We start from the raw sequence: 19462 nt of genomic DNA, 5'->3' as shown, positions 1-19462 counted from the left end.
CTCCACACTATAAAACCCCAATTAGGCAGCTACTACACAGAAAACACAACAGAACAACGGAAGTATACATGTGCAGATTACGAATAGGTCATACATACGCTACTCACTCGCACCTTCTGCAGGGCAAACCACCGCCACAATGCGACAGGTGCGGACATCGCCTATCCGTCAGCCTTGTCTTAGTTGAGTGTGGCTACTTCCACAAGGCAAGGAAAAAGCACTTCCGGGAACTTTACACTCACATGATTCCTCTTCATCCCTCGATGTTTTTAGCTGATCAACCCTTAGTTCCAAGTAAACGCCTTTTTGCTTACCTGGGAGACATTGGCTTTTTAACCGCATATCATACCACGTGTAACCTCTGGGCCCCTCAGAGTGGGAGGACGCTATGAGTGTCTATTTATTTTTTACATTCTTACCCTGCCATTCCCATTTCCCCAATTTTATTGTTGTTTTAAATGAGGGGCTGTATACACCCCCCACACTAACCTCTTTTAAAATCGTCACATTTACAGCACCATTTTATTAAACATCATTAAAAATGATCAACCATTGCATTGGCGCTCTTTGGCCATCGTTGCCCTTGCGCCATAAAACAAACAGATACAGATACAAGATTGTGACCAAAAACTTACAGTAAATCACATCTTACTGTCATGTGCGAAATTTGAGGCCTTGGGGAAAAACCATTTTAGGCTGTTCTACAGCGAGCAAATTCCGTTTCAGCCCAGCCTACTCCTAGGAGAGGATGCTGTTAAAATTTCCTCTGTCTTTCGCTTCTTAAAAGAAGCAACACTTCCAAACGAGATAAAGCAATTGGTTATTATCCACAAAAAACACGAAAACTTTTGTTTGGTGCATGATAGCTTTAGTTGCTTATGTGCCATAAAACATAACACAAAACTTTTGGGGTATTTTTTGTTTTTCGATAGGCTGTAGGGGTGTGAGACAGAAAATTGGTGTAAATAATTTAAGTGTACTGTATTTTCCGATGAATAGGTGGCAGTTTTTTTCTGAAATTTTCATTGTGCGTCTTATCTACTGGTGCGACTTATGTATGGAATTAATTGGTATGCGGCAGCTGCTCGTGGTTGCGCTCAAAAAGGCACCTGTGCGCTGCGTGATGTCAGCGCACATTAAGAGACACAGCTCTATGGTCTAAATAAATGAAGTATCTGTTAGCAAGTCGGAGGAAGAAGGCTTCAATGGTTTTGCTTAAGCACCATCTGTAAGTACATGCCATCTGTGTGTATCAATAAACCATTTCTGAGGAGTTAGTTCTGTCTAGACTTTGGATGGTATATGCACATGTCTAGCACTGCTTACCGGGGGATCCGTTCAGAGGCGGCGGCTGCTGCAACCATGTACTTTCACTGAGCTTTCTAACGAACTGATCTTATACGAGTTTACCTGAATAACAAGTGCGTTTTGTACATACTTATACACCAGTGCGACTTCCATATGTTTGTTTCTTTTTCGGAAAAACTGCCGTTTTGCGGGGGGTGCAACTTATACAAAATTGCGAGTTATATATTTGAAAATATGGTACCTCATCCTCTATGAATCGCTGATTCTCCTTCATTCCTCACATCCTCTCTTATTAGCCTACGTACAGCCGTCTCTGACCTCAGGTGGAGAATGGGACTGCCACTTTGGCAGGCCCCACTTGCATGTTCATGATATTGACCCATAGTGCAATGTCCGGTTTTCGCAAGACCTACTAAAACAGAGGGTGCGCCTCGCCTAAGCAACCCCCTAAACGACCCTCCAAGAAGCAGACAAAAGTTCAATTAGGCAAGCTTACAAACAAGCCTTAGCCCTTCCACGGACAACGTCCACCTTCTTGAACTTCTTGCAGCACTCGGGATACACAACACCATACAAGAAATAGTCAAAGCCCATCTCAAAGCACAGCAAGTGCGGCTAGGCCTCACGAGCATCGTTCGATCAGTTTTGGCCTCTTTAAGGCTTAGCATTCTCACGGAGATGGAAGACGCGGCCATGGTCCCTCTAGAAGTCAGGACAAAACAAACTTCACCCCTAGCCGAGGAACACGCTCACCGTACGCCACCAAGCACGAAGAGTGACTTGGGCAGAAGCTCTTCAACGTCAATACAGAAAATCCGAGCAAGTGGTATGCACTGACACCGTGGAATATGCCCGGTATAAAGTGAAAATTGTGGCACCTGCCTTACCCCACTCCCTCCTCACTAGTCAACATTATGGAAGGCAACGAAGGCAAAGATTGGAAAACGACCGCTGGGCGGAGCAGTTGCTCGTGATTCAGGCAGAGGCTCTTCGCCGACTTCTACCGTGGTTTTGGTTATTGGGGGGGCTGGGTTCACATTCAGTCGTTTGATCTGTTGCGAGGAGTTGCGCGAGTAGAAAGACAGGAGTTCATCAAAAACAACGTGGTACCCGTGAATTCGCCGTGTTTCGGCATTGGGTGTGAAGCGCGGTGCGTGCTTGAAGTGAAATTTCGGACTCATTGCAGTGTTATAAAACGCTGAGTTATTGCTGCCTTTGACAGCGAACTTGCGAGCGGCGATAATGAAACGATCGACACTGCAGAAGTGGCGGCGCAGGCTATATCGCTGCAAAATGTCCAAGCAGTGTCCGATAGCAGGACGGGCTATTATGCACCTTAGTAATAATAGTTCATCTATCTGAAGTGAAATTTATTGCCAAAACGGAGGTGGCTAAACATACCAACGTTACTCAAATTACGATCGTAGTGAACGTGCACCTTGCAACAACTGTCACCTCGTTTTGCGCAACTTTTACCGTGGTGATGTCTACACTTGTGTGTAAAGCCGAGTCTGGGATTACAAAAATAATTTCGTCATTCAGATGATAATAAAAGTGCCTTTCGATAGCTTAGTTTATCAATTCAATATTTTTCAACGGACCTCCACTTTATGCATAGAGGCTAAGAATTTAAAAGTGGTTTGTAGAAAGGTAGTGCAGTTCGTACCTTGTGATACTACCATAGAAAAAACATCATTGAAAGGCTTCCCGTGTTATGTACGCTCAAAACCGATTAAAAAATGCACTTTTCCCCACCGAGTTTTTAGGCTCCCAAGGTGACAAAATAAATGTCGTTCATCGGCTCCAAATCAAGGTTCTGCTGCTTCAAAATCAAGATTTTGCTGCTCCAAAAACTTCTCCCAAATCTGATTCAACTGTCTCACCCCTGCACACGACATATTCACAACACCCATCATACTTCTTAGGAGGCGAGCCCATGTTTTCAATTCAACGTGTTTTTTTAGTTTCTTACCGACGTCAAATTTTTACATCTCATTTCATAGCATGCATCTTGACAACCTGTCCCTTTACACCAGTCATCTTCGTTACGTTGTGTTTTACTTTGTTTATTTTTACTGAAATGTGTTACTCTTACTTTCATGTCGCTCTCATGAAATGACTTTTGTTTGGCACTCTTTGCCCTTAGTTGGCCTTGCGCCATTAAAATCCAATCATCATCAGCATCTTTTCACAAGACAAGCTGTTTTGGGTGCCAGAACTTCATACATTATCACGTTACAACGGGTTTCGTCACCGTCTAGTCGCAACCTACTCGATATCAAACCTCCCATGAAGGCTGCCCTTCCAAACTCGGGTCGCGAAAACTCATGAAGATATAAAAGAATGTTGACTGAGAGGCTGTTACGGAACAGCAATCCCTTGTAGAAGGTGATGTGCTTCACAATTATTCACTTTGTACTTCACTTTGTCCTTGTCAGGGTGGAGCATGGAAAGCGTGGTCTTGCTAGGGGTGCTTGCTATTTGCTAGGGTTTTCTTTTAATATTCCTAAGTGTAAAAGAAATCGGAAGCGGCCCGTCTAACGACGATGGTTGAAACGCAAAGCTTTCTTGCATGCGAAAATCAAATGGCAAATCGCCAATGTCAAAGCCACTGCAGTCAAAGTCAACGCATCAACACAAAACGCGAACCGCCACAGAGTCAAAAACCAAGCACCAATGATCAAAGTGCAAACTAGTTGCAGGTCAGTCTGAACTTGGACGACAGCAAACGAGTCCCACAAGAGAAAGCTAAGCACCCCCCCCCCTCCACTTTTCGTCGTCGTCATTAGACCATCGTGGTCATTATACGGAGGGGATTTGAACTTTTTTGTAAGGTAATGCAATAAAGGTGTTGTGTGTGGTGTTCCTTGAATGAAGAGGCGGCACGTATTGAAGGACTCGCATTGCAGTCAGTCTAAAGCCAATGCCCACGCAATTAACCCGGAGGAAATACTGAGCGACCTGAATGCGATGATGGCGCAATCGGATGGATGTCGGCTTCATGACATGAGGGACCCAGGTTCGATTCTGACCACGGGAAGCTTTTTTTCTTGTTTCATCAGCATAAGTAAGTCTCATCTCATTGTGTAGTTGGCTTTTTTGCAGTGCATTTTTGTGAGACCAAGAAAGCGTGGCTTTAAAAACACTGGCAAGGGCTTTGTAGCCCTTCGCACTGGCTGCACTTGAACTTCGTGCTTTGAAGATAGCACGCCTGCATACCACCCATCGGAACGACATGATTGCATGCATGCGTACATATATCTTGCAGGGTGCAAGTGGTATTCATTCTGCGCTGAGAGATAAACCGCTGTTGGATATGTTTTGGTTACTTTGGTGTTGCTACCGAATGAGCAATCTTTGATGGTTCGGTTGCTCAAATGTGCAATTGTTGATAGTAATAAGCAACCACTAGCACTTTTTCGGCTGGGGCTCGATTCTAACGTGCATGCAATTTTTGGGATGTATTTTCAGGAAAAAACGGTGCGTGTTGAATCAAGTAAACACAATAATGCCCTCTCGCACATCTGTCCCGCAGCCAACCGTAGAACCTAATTCAGCCAGCGACTAGGAAGCTTGATTTGTTGTAAATTTTAGGACTGCTGACCTCACACTTCTTTTTCTGCATGGTTGCAGTTGGTCCTGAAGAGTCCGGATGTCGTACCGACTATTGCCAAGTTCACGCACTTGACGGCGCTCATCGTTGCCTTCTCGTACGAGTACTCGCTGCTCGATTTCACACCAAACATGTCATCGGTGTTGGACAAGCTGCCACTCCTTGAGGAGCTCTCACTTAATTACTTCAGGGTGAGGTGCTTCTAATTGTGCATTATAATTGATTGATTGTTGGTGTCAGCTAAACCTGGGTTATGAGGGTTGCCGAAGTGGGGGGCTCCGGATTAATTTTGACCATCTAGAGATCTCTAATGTGCACCGAGATCTCGGCGCACAGGTGTTCTTGCTCTTCGCCTCTTTCAGAAAAGCGGCCATCATGGCCGGGGTTGAACCCATGTCCTTGGGCTCAGCTGCACGATGCCTTAGCCACTGAGCCACCACAGCAGGTTTAAAGGAGCCATGAAGACAAAACACAGGTTTGGTTCATTCGAAAGGTTGCCTCGTTAGAATCATAATGACGCCACTTTTAACGTACTCTTCGCTCAAATAAGCTATATAATTAGGGGAAAAGGGAATGGCCAAGCGACCCACTAGCTCATTTCCCGCAACAGAACCTATGATGTCATATGAGCCCAGCTGTGCGATTGGCTGAAGCCGGCAAAAGCAAACGCAATTTAGGCAGAGCTTATAAGCTTGCCGAACGAGCTATTTGTGCGTAAATGCAAGGCATATCCATTTTACAGCAGTAAGAATGGTGTGGTAAACAACAAAAGTTACGAAAATACACATAAACATAGAAGTACCAATGCGCACTGCTGTTGGTACTGGGCGCACTATGCTTGTTTTAGCTGCACAACAGTCCAACGCTTTGGAGTTGTCTTTTACGACGCTGGCCGATTGGCGTAAGCGCTGTTGCATTACGTGACATTCTTTGTCAAGCATACCCCATGTTTCATGATGCGATTAGTTCTACCGTAACAAAAACAAGCCAGGTGTAAATACGGTCAACAATAAAGCAACGGCGGAGTGCTGAATATGCTAGCGCCACCTGGGAGGTTTGACGGTGGGCAAGGCTGCAGAGCCGAATGGCGCAGTGGAACTTTGTATACGCGCCGTTATGACTTCATTGTAGACGTCACCAAAACGCACGATTTGGTGGGAGAATCAAAATTTTAACCTAAATTGATTAATTTCTCAGTGAATACGGCATCATTTGCTGCCGCGCAAGTGCTGGGGACACTATAAAACACGAAATCTTTTGATGAAACAAACTTGTATTTTGTCTTCATGGGTCCTTTAAGGGGGGCACTGCCCTTGAAACAGCTTCCTTTATTTTTTAAGTAAATTCTGTGAAACTTGTCAGTCTTGCTGCTTTTTTCCACTGATTTCAAATGTGCCATTATTTTTTGAGTAACTCAGTTCGTTACCAAGATAATTAGAGATAATTGGTCATTTTTGGAGCAACAGTAGACAAGACAGTGTTAATCATAAAACTGTTCTATTTAAATTTTCCAATACTATGAACCCTGGTGAGTGGAATAAGAGAATCGGTTTTTTGATGCACCGCATGGAACTAATTTTACAGATCATTAACCTTTGGTGTCTGATATGGGCATTCGAAATGGTTCCTTGCCACTGGTGCCACCAAGGTTTAATGAGCTGTAAAATTAGTTCCAACTGGTGCATCAAACAACCGATTCTCTTATTGCACTCACCAGGGTTCATAGTATTGGAAAATATAAAGATTACAGTTTTATGACTGACACTGTTTTGTCCATTGCTCCTCCAGAAATGACTAATTATCTCTATCTCGGTAACTAATTGACTTACTCGAACAATAATCGCAGACGACTAGTCACGTAGGTAAGCGATTTCCTGACGCGGCAGTGACACGGACGGTTCGCTGATGCAATCGCTCCCTTTCCTGTTGATTTGGTAGGCTTCCCTCTCCCTTCGCCCACGGTAAGTGGGGAGTGTGGCGCATTCTGCGGAGTGGGGAGTGCAGCCGCAGGAGGCGCAGTGCGCTGACACCATGCCGCCTGTCGAAGTCCTGGCGTGCTCCCACACTGGCACATTCCACAGCTTCCCTAGAATTAAGGCCCAACCACACGTAGGCGTAAAATCGACGTACTCGCGCAGCGACATACACCTCCGGCGACATACGCTGCTGCCTTTACGCTGACCGACGACGCCGGAGAGGGCGAGTCACCACACATCGCCGCAACGCGCGCGTAAACCAATGCGCCCCGCATTGTGGCTCGACTACTCCGGACTCAGCTTCGTGGCGACCAGTTCAACTACATTTTAACTCAAATAAAACGAATAATGCCTCTTATCACAAAAATACGTATCTTTAATACAGAAACAACTAAAACAGTTCTTGGGACATTAAAAAAACGTTAGGGATTAGTAAGCATACTTGGCAGGCACAAAACCCTCTGCTACATTTGGCGTAAACTGCCTTGCTCCATAGTTGCTCGTTGCATCGCGTATTTTTTCGGGTTGTTTGTTCTCCGCATTTTATAAATTACTTCGTTTTATCGCATTATTAATAGTGAAGTTAGCTTATTTATCAATTTGTTGTTCTGTTATGCGACCTGACCGCCGATAACATCACCGCCAGAGGTGTACGTCAACACCGTGCGCCCGAAAGTTTGCGTCGATGTCTGGTGGGCTCTGACTTGGGCGTAACAAGCGCGTACCAATGCATTCGGCGTACGCCGGAGTACGCCGGTTCCTTACGCGCTTACGCCGGTTTTCGTCGTTGCGTGAATACGTCGGTTTTACGCGTGCGTGTGGTTGGGCCTTTAGGGTTCTGCATGGCTGGTGCGCACCTTTCTACTCACGAGCCATCCCACTCGGGTGTCTCATGGCACGCACATTGAAACACCTTAGTGGTTGCCATTCAGTTTTGTGAATTTTGTTAAGCGTGCAGTATGGCCCCTCAAAGATCCTGATTCCTGGCCAATCCCCCAATTAGGTATGCACCATGAAGAAACTGGTAACAACAATGAGAACTTTTGTTCTGTGTGAGCAACGTTGGAGGCAGTCAGTTGGTAGAGCACTGGTCTGTTACTGTGCAGATGCAAGTCGAAATCTTGTTTGACCATGCATGTTTTTTTTGTGTATTTACTCTTTACTGTGGCGGCCATTCCCTTGCAAACGAGAATGGTGCTTTGTCACGGAATATGCCAATTAAGGTTTTCACCTTAAAGGTCTAGGAGGGATTGTTGGCATTCTTTGCTGCCTGTTAATTTATTTGCTGTCATGGCCATTAACTCTGTGCAATCTGAAGCTCAAGTTTGGGCTAGCTGGTTTACCATGACTTAGACTGCAGTGCAGAAAAGACACACACAGAGACAAGAAAGGAACATACGCAGCATTGACTGGATATCAGCACTGCACATGTCCATTTTCGCTCCTTGTGTGTGGTTGTCCTCTAGCACCCCTAGTGCCATATGCGCTGGTACAATGATTTATTTGTTTATCTTCCTTAGGTCGTGAGCGTAGGTGACATCGCTCGAAAGTGTCCCCGGCTGCAGAAGCTGTCGCTAGTGCACTGCGTCCTGGTTGTCGAAGGTGCTGAAGCGATTCGCAGCAGGAAACACCCGTTCCCTCCTAAAGCACTGGAGTTCCTCAAAATCCATGTCATGTGTTCGGACAAGGACTACCTAATCGCCCTGCTCACCTCCTGCTCTGGACAGGTAAAAGTCTCAGTAATGGAACAGATTAACTAAGCTTCACGTACAGAAGAATACATTAAAGAGCTATTTAGTATACAGCCTTTGATGCATGCTGCGCTCTTTGGCTGCAGGTAGTGAAAATTCGTTAATTCGAGAATACGGCTTAACAAAACTTGTTGCTGAGCTAGTTGGTACATATTTTAAGGAAGAAGAAAACGTGGTGCAAACTGATGATGGCGCCTGTATATGTCTTACCTCGTTTCTTTCGTCTACGTCTAGTTTGCGCCACGTTTTCTTCCTTAAAATATGTACCAACTACCTCGTTTCTTTCGTCTACGTCTAGTTTGCGCCACGTTTTCTTCTTCCTTACAATCGAGAATATGGATTTTCGAGAATATGGGCAGCTGTTAGATTCGATACCTACTGTACAGAGTGATCTACAGTCTTGGGCAACGTTCGCAGGCTGCAGCGACTTTGTCGGAAGCAGCCGCTCTCCGCAATCAAGGTGTGGTCATCAATGGCTAACGTAGATGCTCACCAGTGGCAAGGATAAAAAAATGTGGGTAGGAACATTGCTGTTGTTCATCGCTGTCATATGCTCGACAACTGTATTCCTTCTCTTTAACCTCGCAACTAGTGAGTGTCTGCGAGCATTGTGTATGGCAGGATGTATTGCAATAATGGAGTGCAGATGCACCAGGCACGGTCGCTGCATCCTTTGAACTTTCGACCAAGAATACATTTAATTTCGTTTTTCAACACCAGTGTGCAAGCAATAGAGAAGCGGAATTATGTCGGCAGCATGCCTTGCTCAATTCCTTTGCGGTTTTTCTTGAGTTTCATATATACTGTCAAGTTCTAAAAGAACTCCCAGCCAAGCTATGGAGATATAAAATAAAACATGCAAAATAGGAAAACTTTTTTAAAATCAAGTGCAAAAAAGTACAAAAAGTGACGGCATTGACACGTTTGTGCTTGCTTGCTGGCTTGCTCATTACTAACATTTTCAAACCCAGTGAAAATGCCTGTGTGTTTGAGATTTCGACTCACGTCTAGGATCCCCAGGTGTTCAAAATTGATCCGTAACTCCACTACGGCGTGCCTCATTGCCTGTGCAGCATCGGCGCGTTAAACCCATTATCAATCAAAATCAATCAATCAATGAAATTTTCGAATCCGGTGCAGGGGCACAGTGGCTAAAGGCACATTCCAACATGTAACTGAGGCGCTTTCCATGATGGCCTGTGATGTGGGTCGGGCAATGAGGCGGTGTTCACACTTGCGACGAGTGATGATGCGACTGCATTAGCGAGTTCTTACCACTTCTGCACAACTTCCTTTGTTGCGCTACCATATGCATTAAAATAAAAATATGCTCCACTAGCATAACAAGAACATTAGAAATCACTCTAAAACACACGCTACTAACTTGGAACTGTGCCATAAGCATTGCAGGTTGAAGGAGGAGCTGAAAATAACGAACTCAATCATTTTTCAACATATTGGCACATTTCTTAACACTGGCGCCAAGAGGCGACTGAGGACGAAGAAGTGGTTGAGTACCCGTGCTCTCATTGTCATTCAGAGCTCTGGCGCTCGCGCTTGGAGCCCTGTGCTTGAGCTCTCCCGAAAAGGCTCCGGCTGCTTCTACTCATCTGGTCGTCATCTTCAAGGACCCCAGCTCAGCAACTGCGTGTTTATAGCACGCGACAATAATATAGCATGAAAAAATGTGTTTGCTTTTGCGCGACAACAATCGAATCACAGCTTGCAAAATTTGTCATCATGGACGCAGATGTTCTGGTGCCTTTGAACTCCACAGTGTTCACTATTCACTGGTAGAGGTACAAAAAGGCTGCAAGCCAGCCTACTGTGCCACTATCAGTCTAGCTATCTGTGAACTTATTTGCTTTTACAATTTAACAAATTTTTCTGTACTGATGAGTCCCATGCTGCTCGTTGATTTGTGATAGGTACCATGGTGCTCATTGAGTCGTGCATGTGTACGTTGATTCATGTGCGTGTACGCTGGACTTGCTGACCAAACAATCAAAGTGCATGGCAAGTTGCTTGCCAGTGGCGGCTTGTGGCCGTTTGCAATGCCAGATATAAATGAATGTTTGGTTTCTGACTATGGCAGCGGACTCTGCAGCCATGATCCTCGCAGAGACGAGGATGGAAGAAATGACAAACTTGAGTGGCATTAGTGCTTGGGTTTGTCACTTGTCCTCGTCTCAGCACTGTTTTTTAATTGTTAAACGGACACTGAAGTGATTTGCAAACATAGCAGAATTACAAGACCCAAATTGTAGTCTGGAGTCTATAGGCCATGTTTCGACCGCTCTCGCTGCGTTTACGTCACTTAATTCACCAGAAAAATCATTTAGAGAGTGCTGTCCTCCTCTCTGCAACATCCCCCATTTTCGGTAGCGTTTTGTATGACGTCAGACAAAAATGGCTTGGCCTGACTGCACTACTGCATGGCTCGCCACCTTCCGAAAGAGTGAGTCGTCATAGCGTTTAGTCCGCCGGCCGCCGACGGGTCGTTGCAATTCGTTTGCTCAGTTGAAACTAAGCCACGGCATGTTTGTAAATGGGACAATGTGCCTCTCTTTAGTTTGTTAGTTTGTACACTATCAAAATCAAGTCCAGGTAGCTCCACACAAGCGCTGCACAAGCGCACATGTGATGCTGCGCTGACTTGTACGCTAGTAGGAAAATCTAAGGCCAATTGAAGGTGGTGAAGATTCAGTGAAGTTAAGTTACTGAGGAAATAAAATCGGCTGATACTTTTACCTTAGTGTAAAACTAGGGTGCAGGAAGCACTTTTTGCCCTGGGTGAGCAAGCAGAGCGATCAGCAGCACGATCACACATCTGCGAACGCTTGTCCAAGAAATTCCCACTTCTGGACATGAAATATTGTGGAAATTTGGGGGATGCTTACTGCATGAGCGCAATACAACAGTCAACCAAGCTGCTTGAAATGCTAAAACTAAATAAAAATGCAAAATGGTTATGCATTATATACCTTATATTTCCGACCCTGGCAGTGCCCGCTGGCCGGGTGGTCTGGAGCGCTAGGTATGCAGGGGTGAGACAGCTGCGCATATTGCACAGTTTTGATACCAATTGGTTTCCCTGCGCCAGGCTGCTCCAAAAGCTTGAAAATTGTAAAAATTGCGCCAAACTGCTCCACAACAGCCCGAGAGCCAAGTATTTTAACACTCCCATCAGTTTCAGTGGGGAAAATGCTTACTGATGGCATAATTTTCCAGCACCCCCAAGGTGATGCTGTTTTTAAAGGTATAATTGATTGATCATTCAATAAAAAACCGGCATAAAATTGTCCCCGAGACAGTTTTTTCAAAAATGACAATGTCGGGTTGCAGATGTTATAGAATTCTCTGAGTTTTTAATGTTTTCCCATCGAAAACCACTGCAAATTCCTACAGAAAAAATACTTCTGTGTACGGAGGCGACAAACTGCTTGTGCAAGTTGATGAAAAAATTCCCCCGCATTTCCCCGAGGGGGAGAATGTGAAAGTGCGAATGCACGGTTGTCGGCCCGCTTGCGGCACTTGCGCTCGGCCCCCGCAACCCACCGCCTCGCCGCCTTCTCTTCCATCTCTTCCATCTCTTCCATCGGGTTTGTAGTATCACGTGTACACCACGCAGTTATCAAGCCGCTATAACGCCGCTGAGTCGCCAACGCACGCCGCTGACGACGTAGTTTGAATGCGTTAAAGATATAAGGCGCGTCTAACACTGATATCACCGTCGCGTCCGTGGCTTGGTCGGTAGAGCGTCGCGCTGCGGCCGCAAAGTCCTCGGATCGAAACCTGGCGCCGGATGCTGTTTCTTTTTCAAATATAGAGGAGCACTGCGGACGCCAACGCCGCCGGCAGTGGATGGTTTGGGGTCGCTTATATTCGCACTTAAAAACAATTTTCGGAGCGCTGTATCTCCGGAACGACATAACTGGGCGCCGCCATCTTGGTGTGTTGAACATTGGAAAATGTGGCCGCCGGGCGAAGAAGTTGCTCGGTGTTCAGGCAGAGTGCTCTTCACCGGTTTCTGCCGTGGTTTTCGTTATGGGGGTGGCTAGGTTTGCATTTAGTCGTTTGAGTTGTTGCGGGAAGTTGCGCGACTCGAAAGACGGGAGTTCATCAAAAACAAAGCGATGTCCGCGAATTCGCCATGTTTCGGCCTTGAGTGTGAGGAGCAGTACGTGCTTGAAATGAAATTTCGTACTCATTGCAGTGTTATAAAACGCTGAGTGATTGCTGCCTTTGACAGCGAGCTCGCGAGCCGCGGGAATGGGGCGACTGACACTGCCGAAGTGGCGGCGCAGGCTCCATCGCCGCAAAATTTTCAAGCAGTGTCCGATAGCAGGACGGGCTATTATTGCACGCTAGTACTAATGGTTGATCTATCTGAAGTGAAATTTAATACCAAGAGAAAGGTGGCTAAACATACCACCGTTACTCAAATTACGATCGTAGGGAATGTGCACCCTGGGGATTGAAATGGGAGGGCTGGTGGGGTGCGACGACTGTCAGTGACCCTCGCTTTGCACAACTTTTGCCGAAGCTCTCTACTCTTGTGTGTAAGGCCGAGCATGGGATTACAAAAATATTAATTTTGGCATCCACATAATAAAAATGCCTTACGCTTGTTTGGTTTTTAATGCAATATCTTCGCTGGCACTCCTTTGATGGCACAGAGGCTAAGAAGTAAAAAAAAATGGTTTGTAAAAAAAGGTAGTGCAGTTCGTACCTTGTGGTGCTCCGGTAGAAAAAACTTTATTGAAAGGCTGCGCTGTTTCAGTGTTATGCACGTTCGAAACCGATTACAAAGTGCAGTTTTCTCCTCCAAGTTGCCAAAAATTTGATTTTTTAGGCTCCTAAGGTGACATAATAAATGTCGTTCTTCTGCTCCAAATCAAGGTTCTTCTGCTCCAAAACCGAGTTTTCGCTGCTCCAAAAACTGCTCCCAAAACAGATTTAGCTGTCTCACCCCTGGGTATGTTATGTTGCAAGTCGCAAGCTCGAATCCCCGAGAGGACATCGGTTTTTTTTTTAAGTTGATTTTTTCATTTTCGGACAATGTTTTCTATACTGAATTCACCATTTTTGCGCTGTAGCTTGTTTGCTTAACGAGCGAGTTCGCAGAACGCGCACAGACTGACACTGACGCGCTAGCGAGATTTCGTTGTCGTGCTGTTGCCATAAGCACTGACTGCTTACGGGCAGTAGGCGCAGGCCAGAATCAGCAGACCCTTGGCCTGGTGCAAACATGCTTTTTACGATACAAACATGAGTGAGGCAAGCTCCGAATATGCGGGAAAAGCGCATGGCATTTGAGCGCCTGCGGTGACGCAGAGGGCGTTCATCCACTGTGCAGGCCTCGGCTAGTAATTGCTACGATTCCAAGCCGTCCTGGGAGGCTTACCTTAGGCATTTTACAGCCGACAACATGGCAGAAGTGCGGTATGACGATTCCTGAGATATCGAGAATGCGCATTCAACGATGCCGTCGGACGTAAGCATGTTTTTTTACAGAACCGAAATCGAAACTTGTTTGAATGGTAATCTTGGACATCGTCCAATCACGTAGCACCTTACCTGACGTCACTGCGGTTAGTTGGTGCAGCCTCCACACACCGTGCGTGGTAGTTTTTCTTATTTCAGTCTTTATAAAATAAATACTGCCTTGTTGCCCGGATGAAAGATGCACAGTGTGTTCATTTGAGCCAGTCTACGCAGTGCAAGCAAAAATGGGAGCTTGACAAATCACTTCAGTGTTTCTTTAATATGCGAAATGAGAAGCCATAATTGAGGGATTGCTTTGCGATGCCATCACGCGATAAGGGAATTGGGTCGGAGACCGATCGGCTGTGCCGTCGCAGAGGGGGTTGGCTTGTCACTTTGCGGAGCCTGCGGTTTGCAAGTGGGAATGCACTTTAAGGCATTGCGCGGCTGAACCAGTGGATGCGGCTTCATGCTGGCCACGTTGGCTGCTTTTTAGATGTAGGCAGAAAGCGAAAATTCCTTTGTGTTGAAATTTTGATGCGTGTTACAGGTAGTCAAAATTAATCTGGAGTGCTCCACTACAGCACACCTCACAGCGCAGGTGTAGCATTGGCACATTGTTTTCCACAATCATCAAAACTGAATGCCGCGATGCTGTTGGAATCACTCTAAATGTAGGGCTTGGTCCACCACGCTCTCCCATGCTTTGGGTGTCCTTGGAGGCAGTCCCAGTCTTCGGATCCGTTAAATCTTGCTGATATTCTGCATCACTTGCGCTTTCTGCACTGGGGTTAAAATGCCCTATTTTATGGGTTCCACTAGTTTTTTATCCACAACTTTTGGCTCAAAAATATAAAAGGCCCACAAAAATGAAGCTTAACAGATAGGCTTTTTAATTTAGTTTTAGAGATGAAGGAAGGGGGTATAATGGAAAATTATATTTGGCAAAGACAATTTTTTGGCAGGCTTCAGGAAATGTTTTCATAGATATGCTGTCTTGCAAGAGAGAAATTTAGGCCATTTTGGAATATGCAGTTTTCTTACGTGTATTAGCAATATCCTTAGTAAAAACTGAAGTCCTAGCTTGACTGGTTTAAGGCTACAAAAATTAATTGCAGATCTTTTAGGCTCTAGGAAAGAATTTTTTTGGTTAGTTCCAATGAATTTTTTAATACAATGACAGTTAGGCTCAAAGACATACAAGGCGCATAAAAGTGAAGCTAAATAAACTTACTTTTGAGTAATGCAGTTCTCAAAATGCAGTAAGTTTAAATCACATGCAGATTGTTATGTGTCAGAATTTTCAGAAAAATTTGGAATAAATTAGGAGGGATTCTGCTCTGGGACGGCGGATGATCATCGAAGCTTTTTAGACCACAAAATAGATGTGAAATAACGTAGGCAAAAGTTATAAGCAAGTTTTATTTCTTTCGAGCATGCATGGCAGCCGTCCCTAGGAAATAGTTTCGCATGAAGGACATGTTTTGTACATGTAACCATAGGCATAAATTTTGCCACAATTAAATGCTGCTAAGCCAAGTTTGTCAAACGAAAGCCCAGCTTTTTGGCCTGAGCCTGCAATGAAAGTGCACACGATTGCTTGGCAATAGTTATGCTGGTCAGTGCACAGCCACTTTATGCACGAATGCAAAATGAACTTTGTTGAAGCGAGCGTTTTCTTCTACCATTTTCTCATGGTACACGCCCTTACTCTTTTTCCGTAACCCCTCTTTGCAGTACGTCTCTCAGAATGAACTTGCGATTACAGTCTACGCTCATTACAGCTAATCCGGCAACAATAGCCTTCAGGCATAAGAAATTATTTCTGTTTGTTTGGTCCCCTTGCATTTGAAATGGAATTTACTCTGCTTACAAGTGACCCGTCTACACCAAACTATCTGCTACAACAGAGTGAATGTCGAGCAAGTATTTTTTGGACTGAATGTAAATTGTAGAGTTCTGCTATGCTGGCATCCAACATGCTTTTTCTTCGTTTATTTTGGAGAGGAGACTGCTATGTCTGGCAACGTTGTCGGTGTAGAGTGGGTCGCCGGCACTGGTGAACGAAGCCAGTGCCGGTGGCCTTTTTGTGCGATCAGTGGCACAGTTATAAGATTTCACGGTTAGATAAGCTAAGCGTAATTATTGCTGTTGAACATAGGGAAATGCAGGCCGATATCGCCAGAATCATGATTGATTGGGCTTCGGCATGTGCAGGTCAAGCAGCTGTGGCTGGACGACCGTGCTGCCTGTCGCACCTTTATCCGGGCTACGATGACCAAGACGAAGTTCAGTGTCCTAGAACGGTTGACACTAAACACGGACTGTCCAGCCTCCGATTTCATGAAGCAAGATGAGTACCCAGTGCTGCTTGGAGCCCTGCCAGCTTTGAAGCACGTCAGTACGAACAGCTACGATTTGAGGCTGCTCTTCTGGTACTTTGTGTCCCCGCCAGAGAGCATCAAGCTCGCCTGGTGTCAGTGTGCTATATGCGCGGTTGAGTTTCCCCGTGTAGACAAGGTCCAGAAGGAGTTTTGGGGTACACTTGCGGAGCACCTGCAATTTTCCTGGTGTTGATCCTGACAGCCTGAATTCTGTGGCGCTGTCTCTTGTGCTGTAGCCCTAGTCAGTTGGCATTGTCTCAGTAATGTCAAGTAGTGATGCCTATTTCATATTCGAAGGTGAATGTTAGTGTTTGCTGTACAGGTCTTAGTTTTTCAGTGGGTGCACTTCACCTTACCAGGAGACGTGGCATGCAGCAGTTGTGGAAATCTTTTATGTTGTTTGTTTCCATACATCCGCTGTCTTACCTGGCCGGAGAAGTAATCTAGGACATTGCAGTTGTGCCAATCTGGTGTCTAGTTTCGTTACTAAAACTTTTATTTGTTCTTAAAAAATCGCTGTCTTATCTGGTTAGAGTAGTACTCTGGACCACTGTTTTTTTAATGCTGCAGTCTGTATCACTGTTTTTGTTTACATTTGATTGATGCATCCTGACAAGTGATGGCAGTGTGATGTCAGTGTGGTGTCAGGGTGATGGCAGTGTGGTGTCAAGGTGAGCAAATATTGCTAGCTCCATAGGTCACACTGCTTTTTGTGAATCCCTGTGACAGGTTAATCACCGGTATTGTTTCATTTGGTTTTTCTAAATAGTGCTCTCGACCATGGTTTTCTTAGCATGTGTGTCTTTTTACTTGTTTTTAAAATTGTTTTCGTTTATTGTTGACTGATGCACCCTCGCAACTGAGATGCTTCTAGGGCAGTGTGGTGTGTATTTTCTTTCAGAGTGGACAAATATTGAAGCACCGTAGATCACATTTTGGTTTTGGTCAAACTCTGTGGCAGAATTCTTGCCAATACTGTGCTTTTTGTTTTTATAAGTCCGCTGTGCCTTATCTAGCCAGAGAATTGCTTTGGAGCGTCATGTTGTTTTCGTGTGCTTTGTACTTGGGCTTTTGAAATTGTTTTTGTTTACAGTTGATTCATTCACCTTATAACAGGGACTTGCTGTGAGTTCAATATGTTGTGTTTTCATTGTTTTTGTTTGCAGTTGAGTGATTCACCGTCATGACAGCGAGTTGAGGTGACTACGATATGTTGTATTTTTGTTCCTAGCATGCAAATACTTATGCACCATAGATCACAGTTTGCATTCGGTCAAGCTTTCACAAGTGCTAGGAAGTGATTTATTTGATCACATGTTTTATTGATCTTGTGCCTTGATAAGTGTGTAATATTTCTGCCTTGGGAACCTGGGAGATGTGACTGTTCCAGGTACTACTAGTCTTATTTGCGATTTCATGTATCTTGCCACATCCGACCTCTAAGGTGGTTATGCTTTATTCCTTAGATCTTTTGTTCTTTAGATATTTTGTTCTTTAGATATTTTATTCTTTAGGTATTTTGTTCTTTAGAGATGTTGCATGGCGAGGTAAAATTATTTATCACAGTCCACTAGCATATGCAATGTTGCTGCCATGTTTGTAATGACAAGTCTCCCTTGAGGCAGTAGTATTTCAAATAATTTTTTGCGTACACTTTTTGCTAAGCTTTATTTTCATGTCTTTGTCAGAGATTTATCATCAGCGTCTATTTATTGCCATTTCGTTTACCTATTAGGTTCACCTAATTATTGGTATTTTATTTCTGATGCTTCAGGCTGCTTTATTGTAGAGCCTAGTGTTCCTCAAACCTTTTGGAATGAGTACAAAGGTCCTATTTTTATGTACATTTGTGATATAGCCTAATGCTCTGCTAATCAGTTTGGAAGTCTGTTTAAAAGATGTATAGTGCAGTGCCCAATGCTGGTCGCATAGATGAGAGACAAAGTACATTGTACGATGTTTGTGTTCACACTGTTTCATTCAGCTCCAACTACTCAGGGCATGAGTTCAATGTCTGGTGTTTTCACACATTGTTTATTTGACATAGCATCCAACAGCAATACTAAAACTATTCTGCCTTTGTTGCGAGGTTTACTGAAGTCGATGAAACATTCTCTGTGTGAAAGATGCTCAGTATGTCATTCACACAGATTCAAGAGTCTATGGCTCCAGTACATAGAGAAATAAGCCCCTTTAACACCTAATGGTGTGCTTGCTTTAAATTTATTGTATTCTTTATTTCTAGGCATTGTTTACAGTGCCTTAGCTACAATGGTGCTGGCTGATGCAGTTTTTAAAGTTGGTAACATGTTGGTCAGGATGTAAGTGAAGTAAAGCAGGCTACCTGGTGCATATGAGGAGTTTTGGAAAAAAAATTGACGTACAAATTACTGAGTGTTAACTAATCTTCAATTTGTAAAAAATATATATATAAACCAAACAAACAAGTGTAAACTATGAAAGCTACTCATGTGTTCTCATGTTAGTTTAAAATGACCCATTGACTAATCTACTTATAACTGTTTGAACTAAAAAAAACATTCCATCCCCCATCCAAATTATTGATGAATCCTTTCACTTGAGGAAATAAATAAAAAAAATGGATCCAACCCACGCTGTGAAGGCGATTGGAAAGCAAAGCTTTATTCTACACACAGAACAATGGCCCATGTGATGTCACTTGAATTCACACACGTGACTCCACAAAGAGTACGAGATTTGCTGCCAGTCGTTACTTGGGATTCGCAGCGGCAGCGTCCCAAACGCAGCAGCGTCGACCACAGCCGGGCTAGAGCGGTGACCGCCGCGACGTAGCATGGCCGTGCATTGGCAGAAAGAAAACGGATAGGAGCATCTTTCGAAGGGTGAGACCGGGGAACCTAGGGTGCCTCGATGCGCGCCCGCTCCACTGAGGGTTAGGAGAACCGCGTCGTCTGCTAGCGC

At 44.7% G+C, this 19462-nt stretch overlaps 1 protein-coding gene across 2 annotated transcripts in view; it reads left to right on the top strand.

Moving 5' to 3' along the window:
- LOC144142271 (uncharacterized) overlaps positions 1–19124 on the top strand; it is a 57722-nt gene extending 38598 nt beyond the window's left edge. Inside the window, exons 5-7 of one of the 2 annotated variants that reach the window (XM_077673641.1) lie at positions 4942–5112; positions 8418–8624; positions 16353–19124. In XM_077673641.1, the coding sequence (XP_077529767.1) occupies positions 4942–5112; positions 8418–8624; positions 16353–16712 (738 nt within the window). In that variant the 3' untranslated portion in view covers positions 16713–19124. The remainder of the gene's footprint in view (positions 1–4941; positions 5113–8417; positions 8625–16352) is intronic. The other variant, XM_077673642.1, reaches the window with a different exon arrangement.
- The last annotated feature ends 338 nt before the right edge of the window (positions 19125–19462 follow it).

The sequence above is a fragment of the Haemaphysalis longicornis genome, unplaced genomic scaffold, assembly GCF_048455015.1.
Source record: "Haemaphysalis longicornis isolate Haplotype H1 unplaced genomic scaffold, Haemaphysalis longicornis Haplotype H1 scaffold_6, whole genome shotgun sequence".
In the NCBI taxonomy this organism is placed as follows: Eukaryota; Metazoa; Arthropoda; class Arachnida; order Ixodida; family Ixodidae; genus Haemaphysalis; species Haemaphysalis longicornis.
The sequence above is the reverse complement of the archived record's forward strand: the minus strand, read 5'-3'. Positions and strand labels throughout refer to the sequence as shown.